The sequence below is a fragment of the Pteropus medius genome, unplaced genomic scaffold (genome assembly GCF_902729225.1).
Source record: "Pteropus medius unplaced genomic scaffold, Ma_sr-lr_union100, whole genome shotgun sequence".
Lineage (NCBI taxonomy): Eukaryota > Metazoa > Chordata > Mammalia > Chiroptera > Pteropodidae > Pteropus > Pteropus medius.
The window spans coordinates 2,885,722-2,910,047 of record NW_024352784.1 but is presented as its reverse complement, the minus strand read 5'-3'; the positions used below and the strand labels follow the sequence as shown (position 1 = coordinate 2,910,047).

The window sequence follows — 24,326 nt, the reverse complement described above, 5'->3', positions numbered from 1 at the left end:
GGCCATAAGCAGGGAGAAGGGATGTTCTGAGGTCCTTGCTTGGGTGGGAGTGGGGTGGGGTGGGGCAGCTGTAAACACCCCTGGGTCTGGACCTCATCCAGGCCCTGCGTAGGTGAGCTGGGCTATGCTATCCTTGATGGCAGGGAAGTCAGGGAGGCCAGTATGGTGGAGGCGGCAGCGGTAGCGGCCACAGCTCTTGGCATACTGCAGGAAGCGGGGTGCACCAGGGAAGAGCACACGGTCAGCCAACACAGTGGCACCAGCTGGCAGCAGGGCATGGGCTTCCAGCAGCTGCAGGTCCCGCAGGTAACATCGGGGCCGGTGTGCCAGAAGCACCAAGTCTACTCGGCTCAGCTGGTACTTGGTTCGCAGACGTGGGATTACCTCCTCTGAGCTACCCACGATGAGTTCCACCTGTGGGGATGGGAAGAGCTGGAGGTACAGGTGGGAGGACTTGTTCTCCCACACCACACCCCACCAGGATCCGGCTTACTTTATGCCAGGCCCTGGTCTAGGTCTCCACTAGTGTTCTCACATTTCCTCTGGCCTCAGAACCCAAGAAGTTAGGATCAGTATTGTGATTTCTATTCTGCCATGGAGCTGAAATTCAGAGAATTTACCCAAGGTCACAAAGCTAATAAGAGGCAGACTAAAGTTTGGACCAAGATTTGCTGAGCTCCAGAGACTTTCCTAACTGCTTCTTTGTCATTCAGCAGCAAATATATGCAAATAACTTGTAACAGGAGGACAGGAGCTCACGCACCCTCCAGGATCACAGTTCCCTAAGTGGAGCTGCTTCCTTTTCCTAGGTGAGATTCCCCCATGGAGGAGGCATGGCCAGGGCAAGCCCAGGGGGTAGCAGGGTTAGGGAGGTAGGGACTGACCGTGCGCTCATCGAAGCCAGCCAGGCGAATGAGTTTTTCAGCCACCTCTGCAGTGCATGGGTCCCGCTCTACGGTGACAAGGCGACCCCCAGGGGGCAGGGCACGGGCAATAAGCAGTGTGGAGTACCCGCAGTAGGTGCCCAGCTCCAGCACACAAGTAGGGGCCTTTTCTTCCACCAGCCGTATCAGGATCTGACCTAGGGAGGGAGATGGCTATTGCAGCAGACAGGAGATGGATGCAGGCTCTTGATAGAAAGATATCTCAAATGCCCACCTGCCTTACAGCAGCCCCCAACCAGGTGGAGTCTTATCTCTGTGGACTATAGCCCCAGCTGCCCCACTGGTCCCCCTGGCCCTCCACGCTTGCCTCCTTCAGTCTAGTCTTCACACCAGCCACTAGGAATCTTTCTGACAAACAATCTGATGTTGTCATTCCCTGGTTCCTATGATTCTAAAGGCCTTTGGGATTGAATTTGGGATCATCGGATTGACATTCAGGACTTTCTTAGACCTGATCCTATCCTACCTTTCCATTTCCAGCTCTCAGTTCTTCCCATCTGTAGCCTGTACCACAGCCATCCCAAACTGTTCCCAGGGTCAACCATTCTGACTCATTCCTTCCTGCCACATTTGTGTATGTGGCTGGTTTTGCCCTTCCCCACCCCTATCCTCATCTCTTTGGCCAACTCAAAAGCAATCCTTCTAGGTGCAGTTTAAATGTTTTCTTAAAGAGGGCCCAGGTGAAAACAACCAGCTGGCTTCTGAGAGACCATCTTCCAGGCTGAGAAAACTTTGCTGGAACTTACCATTTCTTAACTCTTATTTTTTTCATTGGATATCTTTCTAACCTTGGAATTGGATGAATTTTTAAATAAGATTCTAAAAGTGCTTGTGCTGGGAGCTTGGAAGCTGGGACTCACAAATCTAGGCAGATGGCTCTGAATGAGATATGGGAGCCTCTGAGGTGGGGGAAAGACTCAGACACAAATCATTACAAAGTTTTGGGTCTTGTGCTGAGATGGTTATTCCTCTGTGTATTATGCCCCATTTGAGACCAGCATCTGTGGCTGATTCATCCTTGTGCCTCTATCTCCTTCCTCCCCAGCACCCAGCCCATGCCTGGTACAAAAGAGGTAGAAATAAATGTTTGCTGGATGAATGAATAACTTTGTCTAGCCCTCTCATTTCCAGATGAGAAAAAGGAGACCCATCAAGTATCAAGAACCTGCCCAATTCACCCAGTAAGGCAGCGACAGATACCAGCTCTTCCTTCACTATCTTGGGGGTGCTTCCCGGAGCAGAAGGCTAGGGAACACTGACCTTTGACAGGCCCCATGTGGCTCAGGTACTCGCAGTGGCTGCTCCAGTGGTCCAGGGTGGTGAGGATGTGACCGGGGTCCCCAGGCAGGGCATGGGTGAGGACATAGCTGAAGGCCCGCTCCTCAATCCGCAGCCCTGACAGGCAATCTCGGAGGCTCCGCAGCAAGACTGTGCGCACCAGCAGTCGAAAGTGGTGCCGGTACCGCACCAGCAATGTCACCACCAGTGGCAGGAAGGCCAGCGCGATAGCAGGAGACATGGTCTCTACCTGGGCCCTGGGGTGGAAGGAGGCAGGGAGGGAATCCCACATCTGCCATTTGCCTGTCATTACAAACCATGCTCAGAAAGTCTGTCTTTTGCCCAGAATCACGCAGCAGAACTAGGATTCAAATTCAAGGTTGTCTGATCCCAATCCCACGTACTTTCAAGGACTCCATGCTAAATTCATAACCCAACCCCAAACCACCTCTCCCACTTCTGGCTCCTGGTCCCATCTTCACCTTGTTCCCTGCATGCGTTTCCCCTTATCTCTGTTGTCACCCTTCTTCAGGACCCCTTTCACCAATTCTCCACTGAGATATCCTCTTCCTGCCCTACTATCTGCTTGGTTGGTCTCCTCTGACTCATTACTATGCAGCAAAAGGGCATAGCTGTGCAGTCAGAAACCCCCTCACTGTCACTGCTCTACCTCAGTAAAAGGCAATCAAAACACTCCATAAAGTGTTAGGATGAGATGTCCTTCCCGCCTCAGGACCTGCCCTCTGCTCTTCTCTGGGGGTTAGAAGAGTCCTTGATTCTATATTTCTTTTCCAATCCTATCTCTACTCTTCTGCATTCCCCTCCTCTCCTCTCTCAGAATTTCCTTCACATGTGCATATACACACCACACACACACACTACACACATTTTATCCTCGCTCACCCTCTTCCCCCCCAGCCTGCTATAAGGGATAGTGCCCTGTCTTTTCTCATGCTGTGGACCCTTTTGAGGCCACTGGTGGTGGGGACTAAAAATGAAAGTAGTAGTATATGAATGGGTATGAATAGGTGAGTGATGATGAGTTTGAACTGATGTGCTTGGGAACCCACACTCAAGGGCCCTGCTTACCTGGGCTAGAGCCTCCTGCTTGGGGAAGAATGTAGCATTGGAAAGGAGGGGGAGTCCTTGTGGGGTTGGGGAGAATCCTGAGGCAGGCTGGATCTGCTCTCAATTATTGATGCTGAGGCTGCTGCTGTCACCTGAGACCTGCAGTTCAAGTTACTAGCCCCAGGAACAAGCTGGAGCTGCCTACCCTTCAGGAGCCCTCACAAAACTTATAGAACAGCAGTGTCTTGATTTGAGGAGTAATAGAGCTACTGGGTTTTGTGTCCACTCTTCCAACGCCTTGGATCAGGACATGGGGCATGGTGTGAGCCAAAGTGATAGGGAGATTGTAATTTACTCCAAATTAATTCCAAATTCAGATTTTCTCTAACCAAGTGTCAGGGCTTGGGTCACAAATGAATCAGATCCTGTCCCTGTCCTCCAGGAACTCCATGGTTAGTAGAAAAAACTAATGCAGGAACACAGATCATAATACAATATGATCATTAAAAGGCTGCTCTGTGAATATAGACTCTTGGCTGTTTTGTGAACTGCTACATATTCAGAACAGTATATGACACATTGCAGATACTCAGTAAATATGAGTCAATAAGTGAATCAATGCTGGATAGGGATCAATCACAGAAAGGTGGAGATGCCTAGAGAATGGAGTTAGAGAAGGAATCTGTTACTGAGTTTTGGAGACAGCAGGTAGCCCCAGTGGGGAGACAGTGTGCCAGGCCACATGTGCAAAGTCCAGGAGGTCAATCAGGAAACCACGAGTTTTTCCCTATGGCTGGTGAGGCATTCCTCCAACCCCTCCAACAGCCCCCCCACCCTCAGGCCTAGAGTGGGAGGTAGGTGTTAAGATCTGCAACATTTTGAATGATGAATGATAGACTTTGACCTGCATTCAGGGTCCAAGGGAAGACACAGAATAGTTCTAAGAACCATCCCGTGTCTTCTGGATTGGTGAGCTTTTTATAAGATTACTGTGGCTGCCACATAAAGGCAGGATTAAAGAGAAATGCCTGAGGGCAAGGACATCAGTGATGTGGCCTGTATCTCTTCTACCAGGATTGCACTCTACTCCCCTTTGGCTTGGGAATGTAGGAGGTCACTTCCAGTAAGTTTCAGATCCCAGTCCAGGCTGAGAAAAAAGAACTCCGTTGGGCATCCACACCCTCTATGTATACCTCGACTTGGTGCTGGGCACCTGGGGCCTATGTGTCACATGCACCCCATTCGCCCCTTGCACAGCATTTAGGAGAGCATATCATAACGGCATTTAGTATTAGTTCGCTCTCTGGCCCACAAAGGTAGCCTTGTGGCCACGCGACCACACGGGGCTGTAGCAGCAAATCCTCGATGACCAGAAGTGGAGAACTAGAGTTCTGTGACTGAGAAGAGGCTGAAGTCATGTGATCCACCCCTCCCTTTCTTCGCATCACGTGTCTCATGTCTTGTCACGTAGGGTGCGCCTTCCCTTTCGTTGGAGATGATCACGTGCTGGGGGCGGGCCCGGAAGCCGGGGTTTCGGCGGCATCGGCGGCAGCGAAGCGGCTCCGGGAAGGGATAGTCGTGGGGGCGGGTGGTTGCCTGCTGATTGCAGCCACGGGTCATGTGACCGGAAGGGCTCCTGACGGACGCCGTCCCTCCTCGGCGCCGTCTGAGCGCCCGGCCCGACCCCGGCCATGGGGTGCTGCTACAGCAGCGAGAACGAGGACTCGGACCAGGTGCGGCCGCGGCGGGCGGGGCTCGGGGATGAGGGCTGAGACCCTGGGGCATGGGTCCCAGAAAAAAGCCTGCAGAAGAGGGGGAACCGGACGGCTGGGCTCACTGTGTACGGAGGCCCGGAGGGGACAGATTAAAGAGACGCCGGGCCGGGCTTCTACTGTTAAAGCCTCAGTTCTCTCTGCACAGTCCCTGCGTTGGGGTATGCAGGCAGCCACCGATCTCACTAGGTCTCATACTTTCCACCTCCCCCTACCTTCATATTTACAGCTTCAAGAATCCTCAGCACTCCCTTCCCAGCTCCCTGTGCTTTATTAGCAGGCTTCGTGAATCCATTGTAGAGCTGGGTAAGTTGAGGCTCTGAGTGAGTTTGTCCCGAGATGAATCAGGAATCTATATCCTGTCAGTCCCTAGGGTTGGAGAAGTTGGATCTCTGCTGCTCTGTGGTCAGAGAAGGCCTCTGGAAATTGGTGGCAATTGAGTTGGTCAGTGAAAGAAAGATTTAATAGAATGAGGACATTGGGATGTGTGAGAAGTTGTTTGGGAAGCAACAAATCGGGTTTAGCTTGGGTTGGTTGCGGGGGAAAGAGATATGGGATGGGGAGCTCAGTTTGGCCTGTCTCAGTGCTGTCTCTGCCTGGGCCCTAAGGGTTCCTCTAGCTAGAGGGAGCCTGGCCCTGGAAATTTGCATGTAGATCTGATCCCTTTGCAAGAATTAGACCGAGGAAACCTGTACAGTTTTAAATTCTCCCTCTTCCTCTTGGTGCATTCTCATTTCTTGCCACACTTTAATCCTGGCCCTGTTCACCTGACCTCCCTTGAGGAGGGGGAGACCTTTTCAAGGATGAAGTTTTAAGCTGTTGTCCCCTCACCTTTTTGATTGCCTCTGTGCCTGGGTTCCACGTTTCAACACTTACTAGACACAGACAGTAAAAAGATTTTAGCAAGTAGCTCACAGTCTGGTAGGGTAGATGATCACAGAAATGGGTTATATCACTGGTACTTGGGAGAAAGTCTTTCCCCAGTGACTAACATGAACCTGTTTTGGGTTAAGGACTCAGGCTTGGGAAAATGCCATTTGTATGGGAGGCATGGGTGGCTCCTGGGCCTCATCAATTCTCCAAACACCCAGTGAACACATACTCATATTTCTTCTGCTTTATGTTAGGCATACCTCATAGCTGATACCTTTCACTTCATTCCAGCCTGTTAGAGAAGAAAACAGTATCCCTGCCTCTGCAAAAGCTGTGGCCCGGTGGGAAGTTGTCCTTTAAAGCATAATATGGACTCTTTCGGGGAATGAGTCAAAGAGGGTTAATGCCTGTCTGAGAAAGGATACCAGCCTCTAGCTGGAATTGCTGTTTGCTTCTCTCCTCAGTCTCCACCTTCTCCCTGATGGACTTTCTCTTTCTAACCCCCAGAGATAGTACTTGATCATTGCTGGGTGATTTGAGGCCTCATGTGGCAAAGGTTTACTTACCTGGTCTACAGCCTTTATTTGTTTCCTGTCCCAGAGCCCATTTTTGAACTCTTGGGTAGGCTCCTCTTCTCATCTCTGCGCCTTTGTTGTAATAACAAAAAGAAATGTACAACACATTACAGTTTTCAAAGAACTTTTATAGTTATCTCATTTCACTCTTGCCATACAGCTGTCATAAAAGTACTGGTTATATCTATTTAAAGGTGAGGAAAAAGTCCAGAGAGGCAAAGTGACTTAGCAAAGGTTACAGAGCTGAGAAGTGCTGTAGCCAAAGTGTTTTGATACCAAACCATGAGCTCTATCCATTGGGCCAACCTGTCTCTTCCAGCTGTGCCCATGGACTAGAGGGCTAGTCATGGGCTGGCCACATATGTCTGTACTAGGGTAGACAGCGAAACTCTGAAAAACCTTCCCGTGTTCCACTCATTCTTTGAGGGTGAGGTGATGATATTTGTCCACTCTGATGGGAGTAGTATGGCCTCTTCTGGGAGTCTAGGGCTCAGGAACACAACCCTGTTCTTGAAGAACCGCTGATAGGAGAGAAACTGCTCTGCCTTGCCAGGAATATCTGTCTGAATTGGGTCTGGGGAAAGTATATCTTAATCTTTGGCAAGCATTTTGTCTTTCGAGCTCTTAATACTTCGCCTTTTTTTTTTTTTTTTTTTGAGGGGGTTGGTGTATCTAAAAGTTGGGAGTTGATGGGACAGAAGCCCACAGCTTCTGTTTCATGCTGTGGGAACTGAGGACACTTGAGCAATCTAGGATTTAGAAGGAAGAGTCATGTGATAAGGCTGGGCAGGAGGAAGTGGCCCTCTGCAAGGAGAGTTGGGGAGCTGGGAGCCTGCAGTGAGAAAGTCTGTGGTAAGAACCGAGATGGGCCTGGAGTGGAGCACTGAGGAAGCTGGTGGTCCGGCACTGAGGGTTTGTGTGTCTATATTAGCCAGGCCGGGCCCCTTGTCCTTGGCTTTGTCCTGGCCACCCTCGCTCTTTATGGCTTGTTTAGATACCCAGCAGGTCTCCTTATCCAATTTTCAGCTGACACAAAGCCAGCAGGGATTTGCAGCTGATGGGCTCGAGACAGGTTTATGTCCAGAAAGACAGCAGTAGATTATAATAAGGGACTAACCCAGGACAAGGAGAAGGCACACAGAATTATATAGGACCAGGGAGATCTTGTTTGGCCCCAGGTCAGTTCTGGGGGTTGTGATTATCAGTGTAGGCCAGTAGTAACAGGGATGCTGAACATTAATAAAGCCACATTAATAGAGATGTGGTGACTTGGCAAGGGAGGGAACAGTTCCACTGTTCATTTCAGGTCAGGATACACCAGGTGCACCAGGTTTGGTTCTGGGAGTCCCATACAGAGAAAGCATCAAAGGAGAGGAGGGTAAACATCCGAGAGGAGAAGGGACCTGCCTTCAAGAAAGGAGCACACTTGGACGGTGTGACCCAGAGGCTGAGGCTGGGACTCTGCCCTGAAATAATATGAAGAATGGCTATTGAGAGGTTGGCATTGCTTTCCCTTGGAGCCAATAGCCTTGTCTGGCTTCACAGGGCCTCTCTATCCTGGGAATAGACAGCCTTGCTGGAAGGCCTGGTCTGGGGATCAGGAGGGCCATTCTTGAGTTCCTGACTTGCATCAATTTCCCCTCTTGATCCCATTGTTTTGGTATTTTCCACCTCTTCTGGCTTCCAGCCTCCAATATCCTGTCTTCTTCATAAGGTGCTGGACTATTTTCTGAGGCTCCCTGCTGTTACTGAATACCTACTTTGTGCCTCTGTCCATCTTTTCAGGACCTCTACAACTTCTTGGTTCCACATTTATTGATCCTGGACCACCGAGCTGAGCTCCCAAGGGAGGCAGGACCTGAGTCTTATCTTACATTCCATACAGTCGGGCACTTGGGATATTCCTAATAAAAACATTTTTGGTTCTTAAAGTTTAGAGTTGGACTGAGAGGAGAGCTCAGGAAAGGCACGTTGGGCTAAGGGCCCCAGGGCTCACTTCTTCCTAATGGCCTCTCTTAGGACCGAGAGGAACGGAAGCTGCTGCTGGACCCTAGCAGCCCCCCTACCAAAGCCCTCAATGGAGCTGAGCCCAACTACCACAGCCTGCCTTCTGCTCGCACAGATGAGCAGGCCCTGCTCTCCTCCATTCTTGCCAAAACAGCCAGGTGAGCATCACAGGACCAGGCCTGGGACAGAGCTCCTCCATCCATGTTAAAGGCTGGGATAGAGGGAGCCAGCCCAGGACATGGGGGATGGGACAAGGTAAGTGGGGAGTGGTGCCTCTGGGCCCAGCCCTGCTCCAGTGGGCAGGTGGGGACACTGTTGTCACAATAGCCCTGGAGTTGGTACCTGGCAATGAGTCCTATTAGTCCCTCTTGGAAGTACCTGTCATGTCCTATCTGCTTTTTCTTTCCAAAGCAACATCATCGATGTGTCTGCTGCAGACTCCCAGGGTATGGAGCAGCATGAGTACATGGACCGGGCAAGGCAGTACAGGTGAGCACCTGGCCAACTTGGGTCCCTCAGGCTACTTGAGCTTTTCCTCTCCCTTCTCCTCCATCCCTAATCTAGCTTTTTTGGATTATGCATCCATACTCATTTGTATGCAGGCCAGGAGACTGACCACAAATTTCTTGGGTGCCTCAGTAGATGTTCATGTCAACCTGTTTGTCCTATGACACTCATGGGTGTGGGACGCCAAGAGAGGTGGCCCTTGAGTGAATTTGTGGGGAGTTGAGGCCCCATCACCCTGCTGCTCTGGTCTGAGAGAAGCTTGCCTAGACTGGGCTGGGCAGAGCAGGGTAGACTGTGGCCTGACTCTCCACCCCACCCCTCCCTCTGCTAGCACTCGCCTGGCTGTGCTGAGCAGCAGCCTGACCCATTGGAAGAAGCTGCCGCCACTGCCGTCTCTTACCAGCCAGCCCCACCAAGTGCTGGCCAGTGAGCCCATCCCCTTCTCCGACTTGCAGCAGGTGAGCCGCCCCTCATCCCGCCACTGCCCACCCACACATACTACCCAGGCTGTGGCAGAGGGTGAACACTCTTTGCCTCAAAGGAGGTGGAGAAGTGGAGTTAGCCTGGTAGCTTGTGGGCCCCCTCACTTCCACCTCACTCTCTTCAATTTCCTCCCCATTCCCTCCCTTCACCCTTTACTCTTTTTCTCCCCTTTGTTCTTTTCCTTCTGGCTTTCTCATCCCTGCTTTTCTCTTTGGCTTACTGTCTCCATTTTCCCTCCTCTCTGGCCATACAATCCTCCTCCTTTGGTTTCTGGATCTCCCTTCTCACCTGTCTCTCTATGTCCCTCTCTTCCCTGGTCCCTCTGTCTTAGGTCTCCAGGATAGCTGCTTATGCCTACAGTGCACTTTCTCAGATCCGCGTGGATGCAAAAGAGGAGCTGGTTGTACAGTTTGGGATTCCATGAAGACAGAGGTCCTTGAACAGCTCTTCTTCTCTTCTCTTCACCCCGTCTCCACCCTGCCTCCCCTGGCCCCCAAGCCTCAGTGCGACTTACACAGTACCCTAACCTGCTACTAATCACAGAGAAGTATGTGGAGGAGGAGGAGAAGAGCGAGGCTAGAAGCCTGAGCAAGTGAGGATAGAGCAAGGGAGGGTTAGAACCATTTGGGACTGGCCTTCAAAGCCCTGGCCAGGGGTGGGGTGGGGGTCAAAAGGATAGGGCCTGGGAGGTACCACTGTGAGGGTGATCACTAGGGGGCCTGTGGAGGCCTTCTTCCCACTCTTTCTCTTGGCCTCACTCCTGTGCCCCTCTCCCTGACTTGGTGCTCATATGCACCTCACTAGGATTTGTGACCAGCGTCTGGACGAGCTTGAATTTGGATGAATTGAGTTTGTATTTCTAATACCCTGGGTTTTTACATGGTTGGGGATTTTTTTGGTTTTGTTTTGGTTTGTCTCCCTTGATAAAGGAAATGTATTCATCTGTGTGCTGGTTCTAGCCCCTCTGTCCTGCCTGCCACCCTACTGCTTGCTTCTGGCTAGTCAAGTCTGTGAGCAGTGAGATGATGAGGGGGAGAGGGGTGTCTTCTAGGGGCACTAAGAGGAGTCCAGGAGATAAAGGTTCAGGGTTCTCAGGTCTTAGCTGAGTCTCAACCTGGGCTAACCTCAAATTGGATAAGACTGCTTGTCCCTTCTCCAGTGATGGCAACACTGTTAAAGTTGAACAGACTTGAATCTAAGGCAGATGTCATTGAGTATCCTGCCTCAGGCTTTGTGGAATTACCAAGAAGTCTGGGAGGAGTTGGTGGTGGTGGTGCAGGCAGACCAAGAGTACCTGATACGGAGTGAGCCAGCCAATGTTTTAAAGCAAAAGATTCTTTTTATCAAATTAAATCTCAAGCAGAATCCCAACATATAAAACATGAGTGGAACTGCTCTGATCTGATTGAAGTGAGGGGTTCAGAGCTCATGGCCTGTCTTCTTGGCCTCCTAGCACAGAGGCCTCTGAAGCATCTCCACAGAACCTCAGTGCTCTGTGAAGTAACTCTAATCACAGGATATCTGAGCTGAAGAGTAAAACAAGGGCCCAGAGTTTAGATAAATTTCCCAAGGCCATGCAGTGAACCCAGGTCCCAGGGCAACAGTCCTTTCCCTCCACTGCCTACCTTTCAGTGAAGTAAGACCAGAGCTACTGGCTATTGCCCGAGTTGGGGGGTATTTTTCCGTGATACAAGTGACTTCTAATCTGTTGAACAGCTCAAATCCTTTATTGTCAAACCAAACTGGCCATCCTCAGACCTTCAGGATGGCTGGGGGCCTGGGAATCTCAGACTGCATCCTGCTTGATCCGGACTTTCTTGGGCTTGATGTTCATGCGTTTCCACACTTCAGCTGTGGTGCGGTCTGCTTTGGTGATCCCACTGAAGTCGAACGTGGTGATACGGGGCAGGGTGCACAGCACATATTGCCTGTGGGGAAGACTCGGGCTGGGGGCCAGCCCCCGCCCCCACCAGCCCCCGCTTCTTGCACCACCAGCTGCTGCTATCTCCCCTGACTGCAGGAATGGAGGGACTTGAGTATAGTTTGGGGGAGACTGAGTTTATCCTGACTATGCCTAAATGTGTCTACTCCCTTCTCAGGCCAAGCATGGTAGGATGGTGCTGGGTTTCTTGTCTCCCTTCCTCCTTTCCCTCAGGGAAAGCCCAGCTCCAGGGCAGGGCACTTACCTATACCCCTTCTCTTCCTCTATGGGGTTACCGTGGAGTGTCAGGCTCCGGAGCCGAGGGAGGACAGCCAGCTTATTTACCTCTCCCAGGCGCTGGATGCTGTTGCCATGGAGGTAGAGGACACTTAGATTGAATAAAGTTGCCAGGACCTGTTGGAGAAAGAAAGCGAAAGCCAGGCTGGACAGGGCTCTGGATTTAAGCTCAGGACGAACTTCAGGGCAGAGAAGAGTTTGGCAAACAATTTGCCTTCACTTTCCCGAGCCCCATTCCCCAGCCATAGTGATGACTCCAACCTACTTTAATTATCTTTGAAGGGGCACAGAGACATCCCACTGACATAGAGCTATGATCTGAGGAGCAGGAGATATGGGCCTGAGGAGCAGGAGATATGGGCCTGGGTCCTAGCACTGCCACTGGTTTGCTAGGTGACTGGGCTTTCCTGCCTCTCTCTGAGCCTTACTTCCCCCTGTACTGAAGACCTTTTCCAGCTTTGATGATCTAAGATTCTATCATGGCAAGGGGCAGGGATACAGAGCATCATGCTAGTCATAAGAACTTTCAAAATAGTGAAATTGAGATTACTACACCTGGGGAACAGTTGTCAAGTTGTGCTCTAGCTCCCTTTTCTAACAGGGATCCTATACAAGAAAGGACCAGTTTTATTTCTTAAAACTTGAGTCTGAGTGCATGGAAAGTAAGTGCTATACTTTTACTACACACCTCTTCCAGAAAGAACTTAGTAAAGCACAGTGGGTGCCCAATAACGAGAGCTATGATTTGACTTCAGTCTCCTATGTACTGATTGGCATTCATGCATTCTCATTAAATCCACACAAAACCTTTATGATGTTGGTATATTATCTCCATGTTTTAGACAGGGAGGCTGAAGTTTTGGAGAGGATAGGTGGGTTGCCCAAAGTCACACAGGTAAGGGGCAAATCTAGTATTTGAACCTACGTCTGAGCCGACAGCTGTATACTTTGGATATGGTACCATGCTGCCTCATAACTTCTTCAATGAGATGTGGGAGGTAGAAAGGCTGGGGTGTGGACAAGGTATCTTCAGGCCCACACTGATGACTCCTAGGGCTGGGAACTCACAGGGTCAATGGAAGTCAGGTCATTGAAAGACAGGTCGATCCAGGCCAGGTTCTCCGGGTGCTCCAGCAGTTTTGAAATCACCTGGTTGAAGTCTCTCAGCTCATTGAGGACATTGTTGTTTAGCCACAGGGACTGGGTCAGTGACTTCCCTGACTTTGAGTGCTTCAGTGGTCGTAGCCCTGTCCTTGGCTCCTCGCTGATCAGATCTGTGGGAACAAAGTGAGACCTGGGTGTATGATCTTTGCCATTTCAGCTCTGTGGAATGAGAAAGGACAGAGCTGGGAGGATAAGCAACCTAAGTTGTAGCTGGAAGTGCTTGCAGGGCCGTAGCCCCAAGCTTGAGTCTAGTGAGACTCTTATCCACTGTCAGCTTAAGACCCCCATCTCACAGGCCCCAGCAGTCAGTAAGTTTGGACTACAAGGCCAAAGACTTTCCATCCCAAACTCTTGGTTTGGGCCACATGTTACTATATCATTGGGTCCTCTGTGCACCATCCCTGATGGTGTTGGGCTTGAACCAAGATGACGATAACACAAAATTCAGAATTATGCACTAGTAGAGCCTATAGAAGTCACTTGAATGTAACACACTCTGATGTTCTCTCTTCCATTAATATTGAACTAGTACTCTGTGCCAGATATTGGATATACAATGGTGAACAAAACGAGAGACAGTCTGTGCCAAGCTCTATAGGAGTAATAGGGCAGGGATGAAGCAGATGTTTGTGTTTTGGAGGAGCTCATATGGTCAAGCTGGAAACAAACTGGCCATTTAAGTTGTGGAAGCATAGAAGAGGGGCTCCTAACTCAGTCTGGAGGTCAGAGAAGTTTCCCAGGGAGAATGAAGCCTGAGCTGGATGGATCTCAGTAGATTAGAAGACATTAACAGGCAAAGAAGGGTGAGAAAAGCATGAGCAAAGGCATGGAGGTGTGGAACAGCATGGGCACACATGTCTGTGCTGTACAAGGGGGCAAGGAGGAAAAAGGAGACAAAGAGCTTTGAATGTTAAGCTGAATATTTTGAACTTTATTATATGTTTTGGGAAGCCACTGGAAGGTTTTAGAGCAAGAGAGATAACTCACATCTTTCATTTCAGAAAGATCTCTCTGAAGCTTTAGTATGGAGTCTGGATTTTAGGGAGTGGGTGGGACTAGAAAACCAATTTGGCCCTTTATACCATCCAAGCAAGAGGGACAGCATGACTTGATGGTTGACTGCATGTAAGGGTAGAATATTCAAGGGTGCTGCCCAATTTCTTGTTTGGGTGACTAGGTAGATGCCAGATCTATGAACTGATGGAATTAAGAAAAGGAGCAACATGGTTGGGCAGGTGATAAGTTCAGACTTGCCCTTGATATGTCTGAGGTTCCTGTAGTAAGTACAAAGGGTGCAGAAGCCAAGTAGGCAGTTGGATATGAAGGTCTTAAGCTCAGGAGACAGAGACTTGAGAATCATTAGCATAGAGGGTGTATAAGTTTGATAAACATGAGATTCCTCAAGGACAGAGTAGAGAGGAGGGACAAAGAGGAAGGGAGTCCATTAAAGAGGTTACTGAATATCAGGGAAGGGAAGGGAAAACCAGGAGAGGATAGTTTCAAAGCTTCTCAGGGAATCCATAGTTTATAGCAGTCAGTTTAAGGAGATAAGGACTGAAAATAATTTTGGCAACTCAGAAGTCTCTGGTGACTTTGGTGAGGGCTGTTTCAGTGAAATATCAAGGGCCTGAGGACAGAAGCTAGATTGGAGTTAGTTCAAGGGTGAACAGAAAGTATGGGACTATAATCAGGTAGCAAAACAACACCCTCAGAAAGTCTAGGTGTGGAGGAGAATAGAGAACAGAATGATATTAGAACTCATCCATATGGATTACCCCCTAAACCCTTTTCTTTTTTTGACAAATGAGGTCCAGAGAGAGGATAGGCTGTGCCCAAACTCACAGTGGCAGAGCTAGAACCAGACACCAACTCTGGGTGAGGTGACTATATTTTTCCTGTTGTCCCTATGCCTTTGGTTACTTGTTTAAAGCTGCCTCTCGGGAAGGAAATATTTAGTATTTGCTGAGTCTGGCCAGCTTGTCTTCACCCTCCTCTCAGCTCTTACTGGACACATTTCCTCTCTTCCACCCATCACCCATCATTTAATTTCCTTTCCTCCTGAGCTGCAGGTCAGGCAGCATCCACCAGATGGCTCTCTGTCTTAGTCCTAGAGTGAGCAGAACCCATAGTTGGGGCGTGAGGTCGGGGGAAGGTGGCAGAATGGTACTGGAGCACCCTAGCTCATGAATAAACTAATCCTGCCTCCGAAATGAACATCTCCTGACTGAACATCTCCTGTGAACCCTGAAATATAACGACAAAGATGAATAAACGTTAAGGTAAAAATAAGCCCAGATATGGATTAGTATCCAGTCTGATGAGACAGCAGCTTGGGAAATGCCACCACGCCTGGGCTGACCCCAAGCTCAGAAGGAACTACTGGTGCGATGACATTGCCTACAACTTGAAGCTGTCTGAAACTGTTGTTACGGAGGGTAGGGTAGGGTGTCAAGCTGTTATACATTATTGCTTCCCTTAGAGTCCACTATAGCACTGCATTGCCTGTAGAAGTGTCGAAGCTGCCTTGCTCAGAGTATGCCTAGGCAAGTCTGGAAACTGAACCACAGATATCAACACTCAGAGAACTGGAGGTTGTCTAGCTCTAAGAAGACCCAGGGAAAACGTGGTTTTGTCTATATCTCTGAAGTGTCCCCAGAGGGCAGGAGTTAATATGATATGAAGAACTTCTTTGTCATTCCTTACTCCATAACGCAAGGGGTTGGTAGGTGTGTATGATAGGGGACTCCCTTTGCACTATGTTTGTGAGCAGAAGTTAGAGGACTGGGTTGGAGGTAGTACAGACTGGGTGCCTTCTAAAGTCACTGCCATTTCAGATTCCATGGTCCATCTGTTGATTAATATGGCAGATAGTGTATCAAGTACACCTTGAACTCTACCCTGTCCCTTAACCCCAATTTAAAGTAAGTGTTCTGTAAGCTCTGGGGAGCCTGAGGGGACTGGCTTTTTGGGGCTTAGATGGGCCTCTCCCTTTCCCCTCCCAACACTTAGCAGCCTGGCGTGCGCGCGCGCACACACACACATATGTGCTTAATAAATAGGTGCTCAATAAATATTGAACTGCTGAAAGGACAGGGCATCTGTACCGATTGTTTTTTGCTGTGGGTTCTCCATGGTTGTAGTAGCTTGGCTCTACCCTTATTCTGAGAACTCCATAGAGGGTTAACTACATCTCCCTGCTCAGAGCTGGGAACTCCCAGGGTAGGTAGGGGCCATACTTCCCTTATGTCACCTTAAATATCTTGTATGTAGCCATTTTTGCAGCTAAAACCCTTGTGAAACATGGACTACATCAATCAGAAATGATGTTGTACATAATATATAAAGGTCATGGTAGGTGGGTGTATGCTCGTGAAAGAACATGAGTTACTATTCTGACTGATGCCAACTTGTGTCGTACCCTAAACCCAAACCCAAGTAGTATCCAGTATCCTGGATAACTATATGCATGTTTCCTGAACTTAAAGGTGACCACCAATTGCCTAAGAGATAAGACCAAAACCAGATAATAGGTCTAGGATATGTTGATGCAATCTGTGCTATGTGAGGGCAGAAATACCTGTGAGTTTATGAGATCAGATAACAAAAGCCTGGGACAGCAGAACTTCCCTAGGAAGAAGCATATTCCCTTGAGAATATGATATTGCTGAGAGCCCACTGTGTTCCCTCTTGAGGTACTAGCTGCCCCGTTACAAAAACATCAGTGAAAATGGGAATTAGTGTGGACAGTGCTGGAACTTGCAATAAATGTGGGTGGATGATAGAATAAATTTGACTGCAGTAGATATTTAAATGTCAATAAATAAACTGGAAACATGCCAGTTTGTTAATAACAAGACCCCACCAGTGATCAGAACAGGCTTGTGTCCTTAGAGGAGATAGAGTTCTGCATGTTGGCCAGGACTCTGCAGCAGGCTGTGTTTTTACTTTCATTAGTTTCTGCCTCTCTCCAGGTAAAAACAGGAGAATAAACTATTGGCTGACAGACTGGCTTCCCAGTTTTCTTTCATCTGACTTGCCTGCTGTAGCCTGTCTTCTTTTGAAGATGATCAGTTACCCTGAGAGCACCTTGATTTCTTTCAGATTTGCTAATTTTTAAAAAGGGCAAACCCTTCTACTCCCACCTCCCTACCTTCTACTCCTCCCAGAAAAGACAACAAAAAATCTGCAAGCATCCGAGAAGAATCTCTTCAAGTTTCTAAGACGGTTTTCTCCCTAGAGACCACACCAGGCCTGCTGCTATGCTGAACTCTGTAGGCTGACCTTGAATCACGTGGATGCTTCGGAAGGAGTAGTCAAGAGGGGGTTCTTGCACCGAAGTGTTCATGTAGTCCTGTTTGCTCATAGCTCAGGCCATCATTTGTCAGGTGTAAGCGTGGGCCCTGGGAGTCCGGGTTCAGCCTGGGAGGACAGAGAAGGACTGGTGTTCCGGGTACAAGGGACATAGGCCCTCAGGTTTCCCCATAGCCCTCCACTCCTCCTTTCTACTCTCTACTACTGGCTGCATTTCTATTTTAAGATACTAATCACGATTCCTTGCATTTATAGGGCACTTCCCACTTCTCAGAGCACCCACAGATCCCATAGAGCTCATTGATAGTTATAACACCCATTTCTATTTTCCAGATGAAGAAACTGAGACCCCAGGGTAAAAGCACTTGCCGGAAGTTAAGCCAGTGAGTCAGTTGTGGATTGCAATCATAGTCTGAATCCTACTCTGAGGCCCCTTCTGCTACTCCACAGTAGTTACCATGGAAGCTGTCTTGGTACCTACCCTCTGGTGACATCAACTGGGCTATTCTGTTGCTTAACAAACCCCTGAGGGCATGCGCTGGATCTGGTGTCTGACAGCCTTTTGCAGTCTGACCTAGCTGGGAATTTCCTCCCTTATCTGCTCATCTTGTCTGTCAGCCCCATTACCTTTCCTTCTGAAGACCCTACTTTCAGCCACATCCTGAAGGTAATCATACATATATAAACATATACAGATAAAACCAGAATCTACCTCACTCTCACTCACCTGTCACTGATGCCTGAAACGCCACCATTAGGGATTCATTCCTTTGGGTTCAGGGATTGTTCCCTGTTAAAATGGAAATACCCCTGAGAGGGGTGAACACAATGTTATCAGTCATTTGCAATGTGGTGTGAATTGTCCTATCAGATCCTTTCCAATTTGTTGGCTCAAGTAAAACAACTTTTCCAAGAGACTAGGCAGAGCCATGAGAACACTACTCACCTGAGAAGAACAGCTGAAAACACACTCTACCGAGGGGTTATGTATGTAACTCAAAGAATAAAAGACAAATGGACTGACAAGAAGAAGTATATGTCCCAATCAACCTCCCCTTTCTCACTCAATCCACTGCCATTACCTCCTTTGCATTTTCTACTTCACTTGCTTTCCAAAGATATTTTAGGTAGTTTACAATAACACTCAAAACAGGATAATTATAGAACAGAAATGTCCAACAGAAATATAATGAATGTCACAAATGCAAGTCATGTAATTTTTTCACATATGTAATTTAAATTTTTCTAGTAGTAAAAAGAAAAGTCATAAGAAACAGCAAAGTTTAATAATATATTTTATTTAACCCAATATATCCAAAATGTCATTCAACATATAATCAGTATTAAAAATTGAAATATTTTACACTTATAGCACATCCCAATTTGGACGAGCTATACCTGTCAAGTGCTCAATAGCCAGATGTGACTAGAAGCTATTATACTATACAGTGCAGATGTAGAAAATACAGACATGGAAGAGAAAGATTAAATGCCAGATTAAAGGGAGAGAGAGAGAGTACCAGGGAATTAGGAAACTAGGCTTATATTTAACTCTGAAATTCCTGTCAACCAAAGCAAAAAGGGAAACCTTAGGATATGTCATTCTCATCATTTGATTCAAAGAAACAAATAGTTTGAATGCAGAGACAATGAAATTCATGAATGTTCTTAAAATGGAATTTCTTTTAAAAGCTATGCAGTTGATAGTTTGTATTTGTTTAAGCATAAATTAGTTCGATTTTTTTTTTTTTTTTTTTTTGGTGATTTAACATGCAAGGATAGAGTTTAACAAGTTTAGAGGAATGAAAAGTGGCTTTCTCTCAAAAAGCAGTCTCAACAGTTTAAATTACATATGAAGTGTGGGCTTGAGTCACTTCACAGCGGAATTCTGTCAAGGCAGGACTGGTCTGGTGGGCATGGGTTGTTGATTAGGGAGATCTGAATCTTGTAGATATTAAATCTAAAGACAACAAAGAACACATTCTTTTGTAGAAATAGAGGAACCTTGCTTGTGTTCTCACCTAGACAGAAGCCAATTCCACTTGAGAATATAACAAGCCTGATGCCTTTCAGCAAGATTGGATACTTTCTCAAAGTAAGACCTTTGAGAGTTCTGCACTACTTGACATGAATTTTAGCTAAAAATTAAAGGGCAGATTTTTACCATTAATCTCCTTGACCATCAAAGAACCTCAGTGCAGTGCCTAAAAAAACTTCTGATTTAGTACGGGCTCCAGATACATTTCTTTCTGTGTTAGTATTAAAAACAGGGCCCTCAGTATTTGGATAAATTTGCCAGTTGGAAAGGGTTATTAGTCTTCTCCATTTAAACAGTAGCCCAAGCTGTGAGTATTATGTCTTATTTATCATCTATCACAGAACCTGGCTTTCAACAGGCACTTGGGAAATGTTTGTGAGAAGAATGAATGAGAAACTGCCAAATACAAAGATTTCTGTTTTGGGAATGTTGATGCTAAGCTGCTTGTTCCCACAACTGGCTTTGAGGTTCAGCTGTTTCAGTCCGCACCTCATTCACAGTTAGATATTCAATTCAATTCCGCAAACATTTGTTGAGTGCCTGCTGCCCTGTGCCTGACCAGAAGGGATGAAGCCAACATACAAGTAACAGAACCCTGTCTGTCATGAGCACAGAAAGGCCTACTGGGTTTCTACTGATTGTGGCAAACCAACTTGCATCCATTTCTAAGAAACAGTTGCCTACTTAGTGACTACTCTCACGTTTCAATAGTTAGCCTTTTTCAATGAAGACTTTCTTTTCAGATAAAATTGATCAATGTGTCTTGTGTTACATTGGTCCCTTGATCCCTGTTTATGGTCTCCTGTTTCCATCCCTTTTGCCCTATAACTTTTAGTTCCATCCACTCTGATGCTGGGCTTGGCCAAGTGACTTGTTTTGGCTAATGGGATGTTGGTAAACATGAAGCAAACTCGCTTAAAAGGGGGCTTGCCCTCTTGCCCTTTGCCAGTGCCAAGAGAACATGGCTAGCCTACTGGAGGGACATGAGAAATATGTGCAGGTGAGAGATACGTGAAAGAGAGCCAGTGATCCCAGCTAAGGCTATCTTAGACTAGCCTAATAGCCAGCCTACTCCATGTCGAGGTCAGGAGAGTCACCCAACCAACAGACTGAATGCAGACACATGAATGAGTCCAGCCAAAGCCAGAAGAAATATATGGCTGACTCAGAGACCTGTAAGCAATAAATGCTTATTGTTTTAAGCCACTGTACTTTAGGATGGTTTGTTATACAATAGCTACCTGATAGATGCCCCCAGTGTACTTTGAACAAAATTTTATAACAGCTTGTTTCTTAAGATGGAGACAAATCCCATCTTAAGAGCTGTTGTATGTCCTGCAGAAGGGGCTCAATAAATTGAAGCAGTTGTATTCTCTGTACTTATTTCTTTATGACCTACTTCCTGTTGTCTTTCTGTAAACTTGAGGTCAGGGATCAAAGTCAGACTTCGTTCTCTTTTCCTACCACTACTCTGCACTGAGCCTGGCAAAGAATATTCACTAAAGGTTTGCTAGAAAAATGGAAAAATGAAAGAAGAAACAAAGTAATAAATGAATGTTATCTTCAATGGTGTCACATAGTGAGCCTGACTGCTGGAGAGAATTGACAAAGCCTTTAAACTGCCTTGCTCATTCCAGTGGTTGTGTTTTTGGATTCAGTCTTTCCCAGCTGCATCTCTGCCTCATGACCAGGAGCTAGTCAGATCCCAGCACTTTCCTCATCTGTCCATACTGACTGACTTGATGAATGACAGGGTTAGGGGCATACCTGCCTTGTTTTGGAATCTTTCTTTTCCAAATTGGAAGTATCTTTTACTGTTTTTCTTTTTTTACTTTAAAAAGTTAATGTGATAGCTGAATAAAGTCAAACAACATACAGAAGTATATCAAGCAGAAACTAAAAGCTGACTCTCTACCTCACTCTCCAAGAACAATCGTAACAGTTTGGGAATATAATTTCCTCGAAGACATACATAATAAAATTATGTATACTTTAAAATAAACACATACTGTCTATTCCTTTGTTAACTTTTTTCTTTTCAAATTGTACTCTTACCCTTTTTAATAGCTGTAGAGTATCTCATAGAATTTGTGTGTACGTTACTTTAACTTTATTTACTTAATTTATTTAACCAATCCTAAGTTGATGGAAATTTGTTTTCAGTTTTTGGAAATTACTAACAATTGGAATTTGATTTGTTGATAGCCTATTCCTGCCCTCTCAGGTAAGTAGCAACATGACGGCACAGGAAGCTTTGAGGAATAATCAGATGTGATCTGCTAGGAGGTTTAATGGCCTGGCCTAAGAAGGATTTCTGTTTGTGGGCTACAGGTGGGAGAGGAATCAAAGTATGTCACAAAAAGTCTGCCAAATTATCTAATGTGTTCTTGGAGGTTGTTTCCAGGTGCCAAAGGGAGGCTCAAGATTCAACCTAGCTCCTGCCCACTTCTCTACTCCCATCTGTTAGCCTCACCCTCCACTTCTGCAGTCAACTGCAATTATTCAAAGTAAGTTCCCTCACCTGCTTCTGGGCCTCTGCACATCCAGCTTTCTCTGCTTGAAATACAGTTTCTTCTTCCTTTTACTTTGCTAATTTTTACTTCATGACTCAGCTCAGGTTTCACCTTTACTGAGGAGCTGAACCTTATGCCAAATCTTGGATGTGGAATTTCTCTTCCGGGCTCCCAAACACCCTATACTTACTGCCATGGTAGCACTCATAACACTAGGATGATTTGCTTACTATCTGTATGTCCATAAACTCCACCAGGGCAGGAACCATGTTTTTCTCATATCCCTACAGTGGTAGCAAGTAGCAGGTACTTAACAAATACATAAAAATTGCAACAGTGAATAATACTGTAAAGGAGAGGGACATGAGGTTACTACAACTTAGGGGTCTGACCTGATCTGAGCAGTCAGGGAAGACATTTATTAAAGCAGTGATAGAAGAGATTGAGGATAAGTACAAATTATAGCAGGAGGAAAAGATGAACATTCCAGGCACACATAACAGCATGTACAAAGGCTCTATGGTGAGAGATTACTTGGAAATTTTGAAGACTTTAAAGAAAGTCATATAACTTGAGGGGAGAAAGGGAGGGCTATGTATGGTTAGACTGGAGGCTGGGGAGGTGGGTAGAAGCCAGGCTGAGATGTTGCTTGCTGCTAAGAGCAATAGGAACCCACAAGGTAAATTTTGAAATGAAGGATTACTCTGGTTGCAGTATGCAAAATGGCTGGGAGGGAAGGCAGGAAGGATGTGATGGTACTTAGGACTATAGAACTAAAGCTGGCAGGACTTTCTGATGGATGGGAAATTTAAGAGGTATTAAGGATAACTCTTGCGTTTTAGGCTTCTGTAATGGATAGAGGTAAGAACACTGAAAGAGATTCAGGCTTGGCATACATAGTATGAGTTCAGTTGCAAACAAGTAGTGTTTGAGTTGTCTTTGATATATTCTGAAGATGTTGAAGAGGCAACTGACTATATAGATCTGGAGCTTAGAGATTGGGGCTGGGCTAGAGATACACTTGTGTACGTATGCATACAAGTGGTAAATGAAGCTGTGGATGTGGATGAGAATACCCAAGAAGAGATATAGAGTGAGGTGGGAAGTAGACCAAGGACCAAGCCTGGGGGGACTTTAACATCGTAAGAAGACGAGTCAAGGCCAGCTAGAAGCCAGCCAGAAACCAGCTAATCATGGCAGCATTAGACGTGGGTAGCCAGGCTGTTCTGATCAATTTAGTTAAATTTGATTGATTCCCATTGTTTTCAGTCTCTTTAGTTTCCTTTCTCATTCAACTTTCAAGGAAGGATTTGAAACTCTTTCAGGCTGCAGTGTAAATAATCCAATGTGGGCCATACAGGTTCCTTTTCCCTGGGGCAGTTCCTGTTTCTCAGAACAAGACTTAGGCTAGAGAGGCTGTGAGAGACTTCGTTGGAAGTTGGCAAACTGGGGCCTAGTCTTAGCTGTCACTGACTTGGTCTGTGGCCTTGGACAAGCGACTGCCCTCTCTGGGTTTCAGTTTTACAATCTGTGAAATGGGGTTAAATATCTTTGACTCATAAAGCTCAAAAGAGACATGGGATGTGAAAGTGCTGCTTTACTAAATGTAACAGGTCTGTCATGAAGACTGCAAAAGGAGTGAAGCTCTAACTGTAAATCTTTGAGAAACAGACCATGGAAGAGATATAAGGAAAAAGCACTAATTTGGGGACAGGACCTCTAATAAGTGTGTGGAAAGTTCCTGCTGAGACTCTGAAAAGGTGACTCTACCCTGAGGTCTTCCTGCTTAGGAGGAAAGGGGCAGCGCAAGCCCCATAGTTTCTTACATTTCCAGTATTAGGGCCTGTGATTTATTCTGATGCTACTCCCATGTCTTGAAGAGGGTCTTAGTTCATCAGGAAAACCAACCCTACATCAGGGCGTTTCAGATAGCCCAGGTGTGTCAGGGATTTGAGGCATTTGTATTAGGGGGCCCCATGTTTGTGATGCGGGAGACTCTTAAGCACCCTACAATTTGTATGGGTATGTATCTCAGTGCCTTTCCCTCCTCTCAGGGCCTGTCTATCCCATATGGGTGTTGTGTCTTGTTCACTGTGAAAGGGGGTTAGGGTTTTGGGGAGAGAGGTCTCAGGTCCCCGAAAAAGGAAATGCCCCTCCCCTCTCCATAGAGCTCTTGTCTCCTAGATGAGTTTCCTATTTTCCCTCCCGACTCACCCGCAGTTGCTGCCCCTCCAGCCTCGGCGTCCCACTCACTACCACAGGGTTACCCAACGCAACTCCATGGCAACTACCTTCGCCACTACATCTAGGCCAGGCGCCGTAAGCGCGATGCCTGCCGGGAGCTGTCGTCCGTCAAGGGCGGGGCTCCAAGGCCGCGGATGTGCTGGAACTTGTAGTCTTTGCCCTCCAGTCGAGGCCGAGGTCCGGAAGTAGTGACACCCTTTCCTTTTTCCCAGTGGCCCTCACGCTTCCTTTTCCCGGGTCCTCAAGCGTGCCCTTGCATGCTCACCAGCCGACAGGAACCTATCAGAGGGCGGCGCGAGGGGGCGGGGCCATAGTTTAAATTAATTGTGCG

At 47.2% G+C, this 24,326-nt stretch overlaps 2 protein-coding genes across 2 annotated transcripts; one reads left to right on the top strand and one right to left on the bottom strand.

The window, feature by feature from the left end:
- Positions 1 to 74: 74 nt before the first annotated feature.
- Positions 75 to 24,271, bottom strand: LOC120590521 (transmembrane O-methyltransferase homolog). Its single transcript, XM_039848319.1, has 10 exons — positions 23,966 to 24,271; positions 17,928 to 18,010; positions 17,171 to 17,308; positions 12,794 to 12,999; positions 11,694 to 11,842; positions 11,300 to 11,435; positions 4,932 to 5,092; positions 2,205 to 2,479; positions 885 to 1,081; positions 75 to 414 (listed from the first exon to the last, which is right to left on the bottom strand). The coding sequence occupies exons 3-10, from the start codon at positions 17,250 to 17,252 to the stop codon at positions 94 to 96; spliced, it is 1,527 nt and encodes a 508-aa protein (XP_039704253.1). The 5' UTR covers positions 17,253 to 17,308; positions 17,928 to 18,010; positions 23,966 to 24,271; the 3' UTR covers positions 75 to 93.
- LAMTOR1 (late endosomal/lysosomal adaptor, MAPK and MTOR activator 1) lies at positions 4,856 to 10,454 on the top strand. Its single transcript, XM_039847939.1, has 5 exons — positions 4,856 to 5,023; positions 8,530 to 8,675; positions 8,929 to 9,006; positions 9,356 to 9,482; positions 9,839 to 10,454. Exons 1-5 carry the CDS (start codon positions 4,982 to 4,984, stop codon positions 9,929 to 9,931), a joined length of 486 nt encoding a protein of 161 aa, XP_039703873.1. The 5' UTR covers positions 4,856 to 4,981; the 3' UTR covers positions 9,932 to 10,454.
- Positions 24,272 to 24,326: the final 55 nt, after the last annotated feature.

What these genes read in the sequence shown, in the direction of transcription:
- LOC120590521 (XM_039848319.1), bottom strand. Translation starts at nt 17,252, where the DNA reads ATGAGCAAACAGGACTACATGAACACTTCGGTGCAAGAACCCCCTCTT. An exon ending in ACCTGACTTCCATTGACCCT is followed by an intron (nt 11,843 to 12,793) that starts GTGAGTTCCCAG and finishes TTTCTCCAACAG; the next exon opens with GTCCTGGCAACTTTATTCAA. An exon ending in GAGGAAGAGAAGGGGTATAG is followed by an intron (nt 11,436 to 11,693) that starts GTAAGTGCCCTG and finishes TCTTCCCCACAG; the next exon opens with GCAATATGTGCTGTGCACCC.
- LAMTOR1 (XM_039847939.1), top strand. Translation starts at nt 4,982, where the DNA reads ATGGGGTGCTGCTACAGCAGCGAGAACGAGGACTCGGACCAG. An exon ending in ATTCTTGCCAAAACAGCCAG is followed by an intron (nt 8,676 to 8,928) that starts GTGAGCATCACA and finishes TTCTTTCCAAAG; the next exon opens with CAACATCATCGATGTGTCTG. An exon ending in GACCGGGCAAGGCAGTACAG is followed by an intron (nt 9,007 to 9,355) that starts GTGAGCACCTGG and finishes TCCCTCTGCTAG; the next exon opens with CACTCGCCTGGCTGTGCTGA.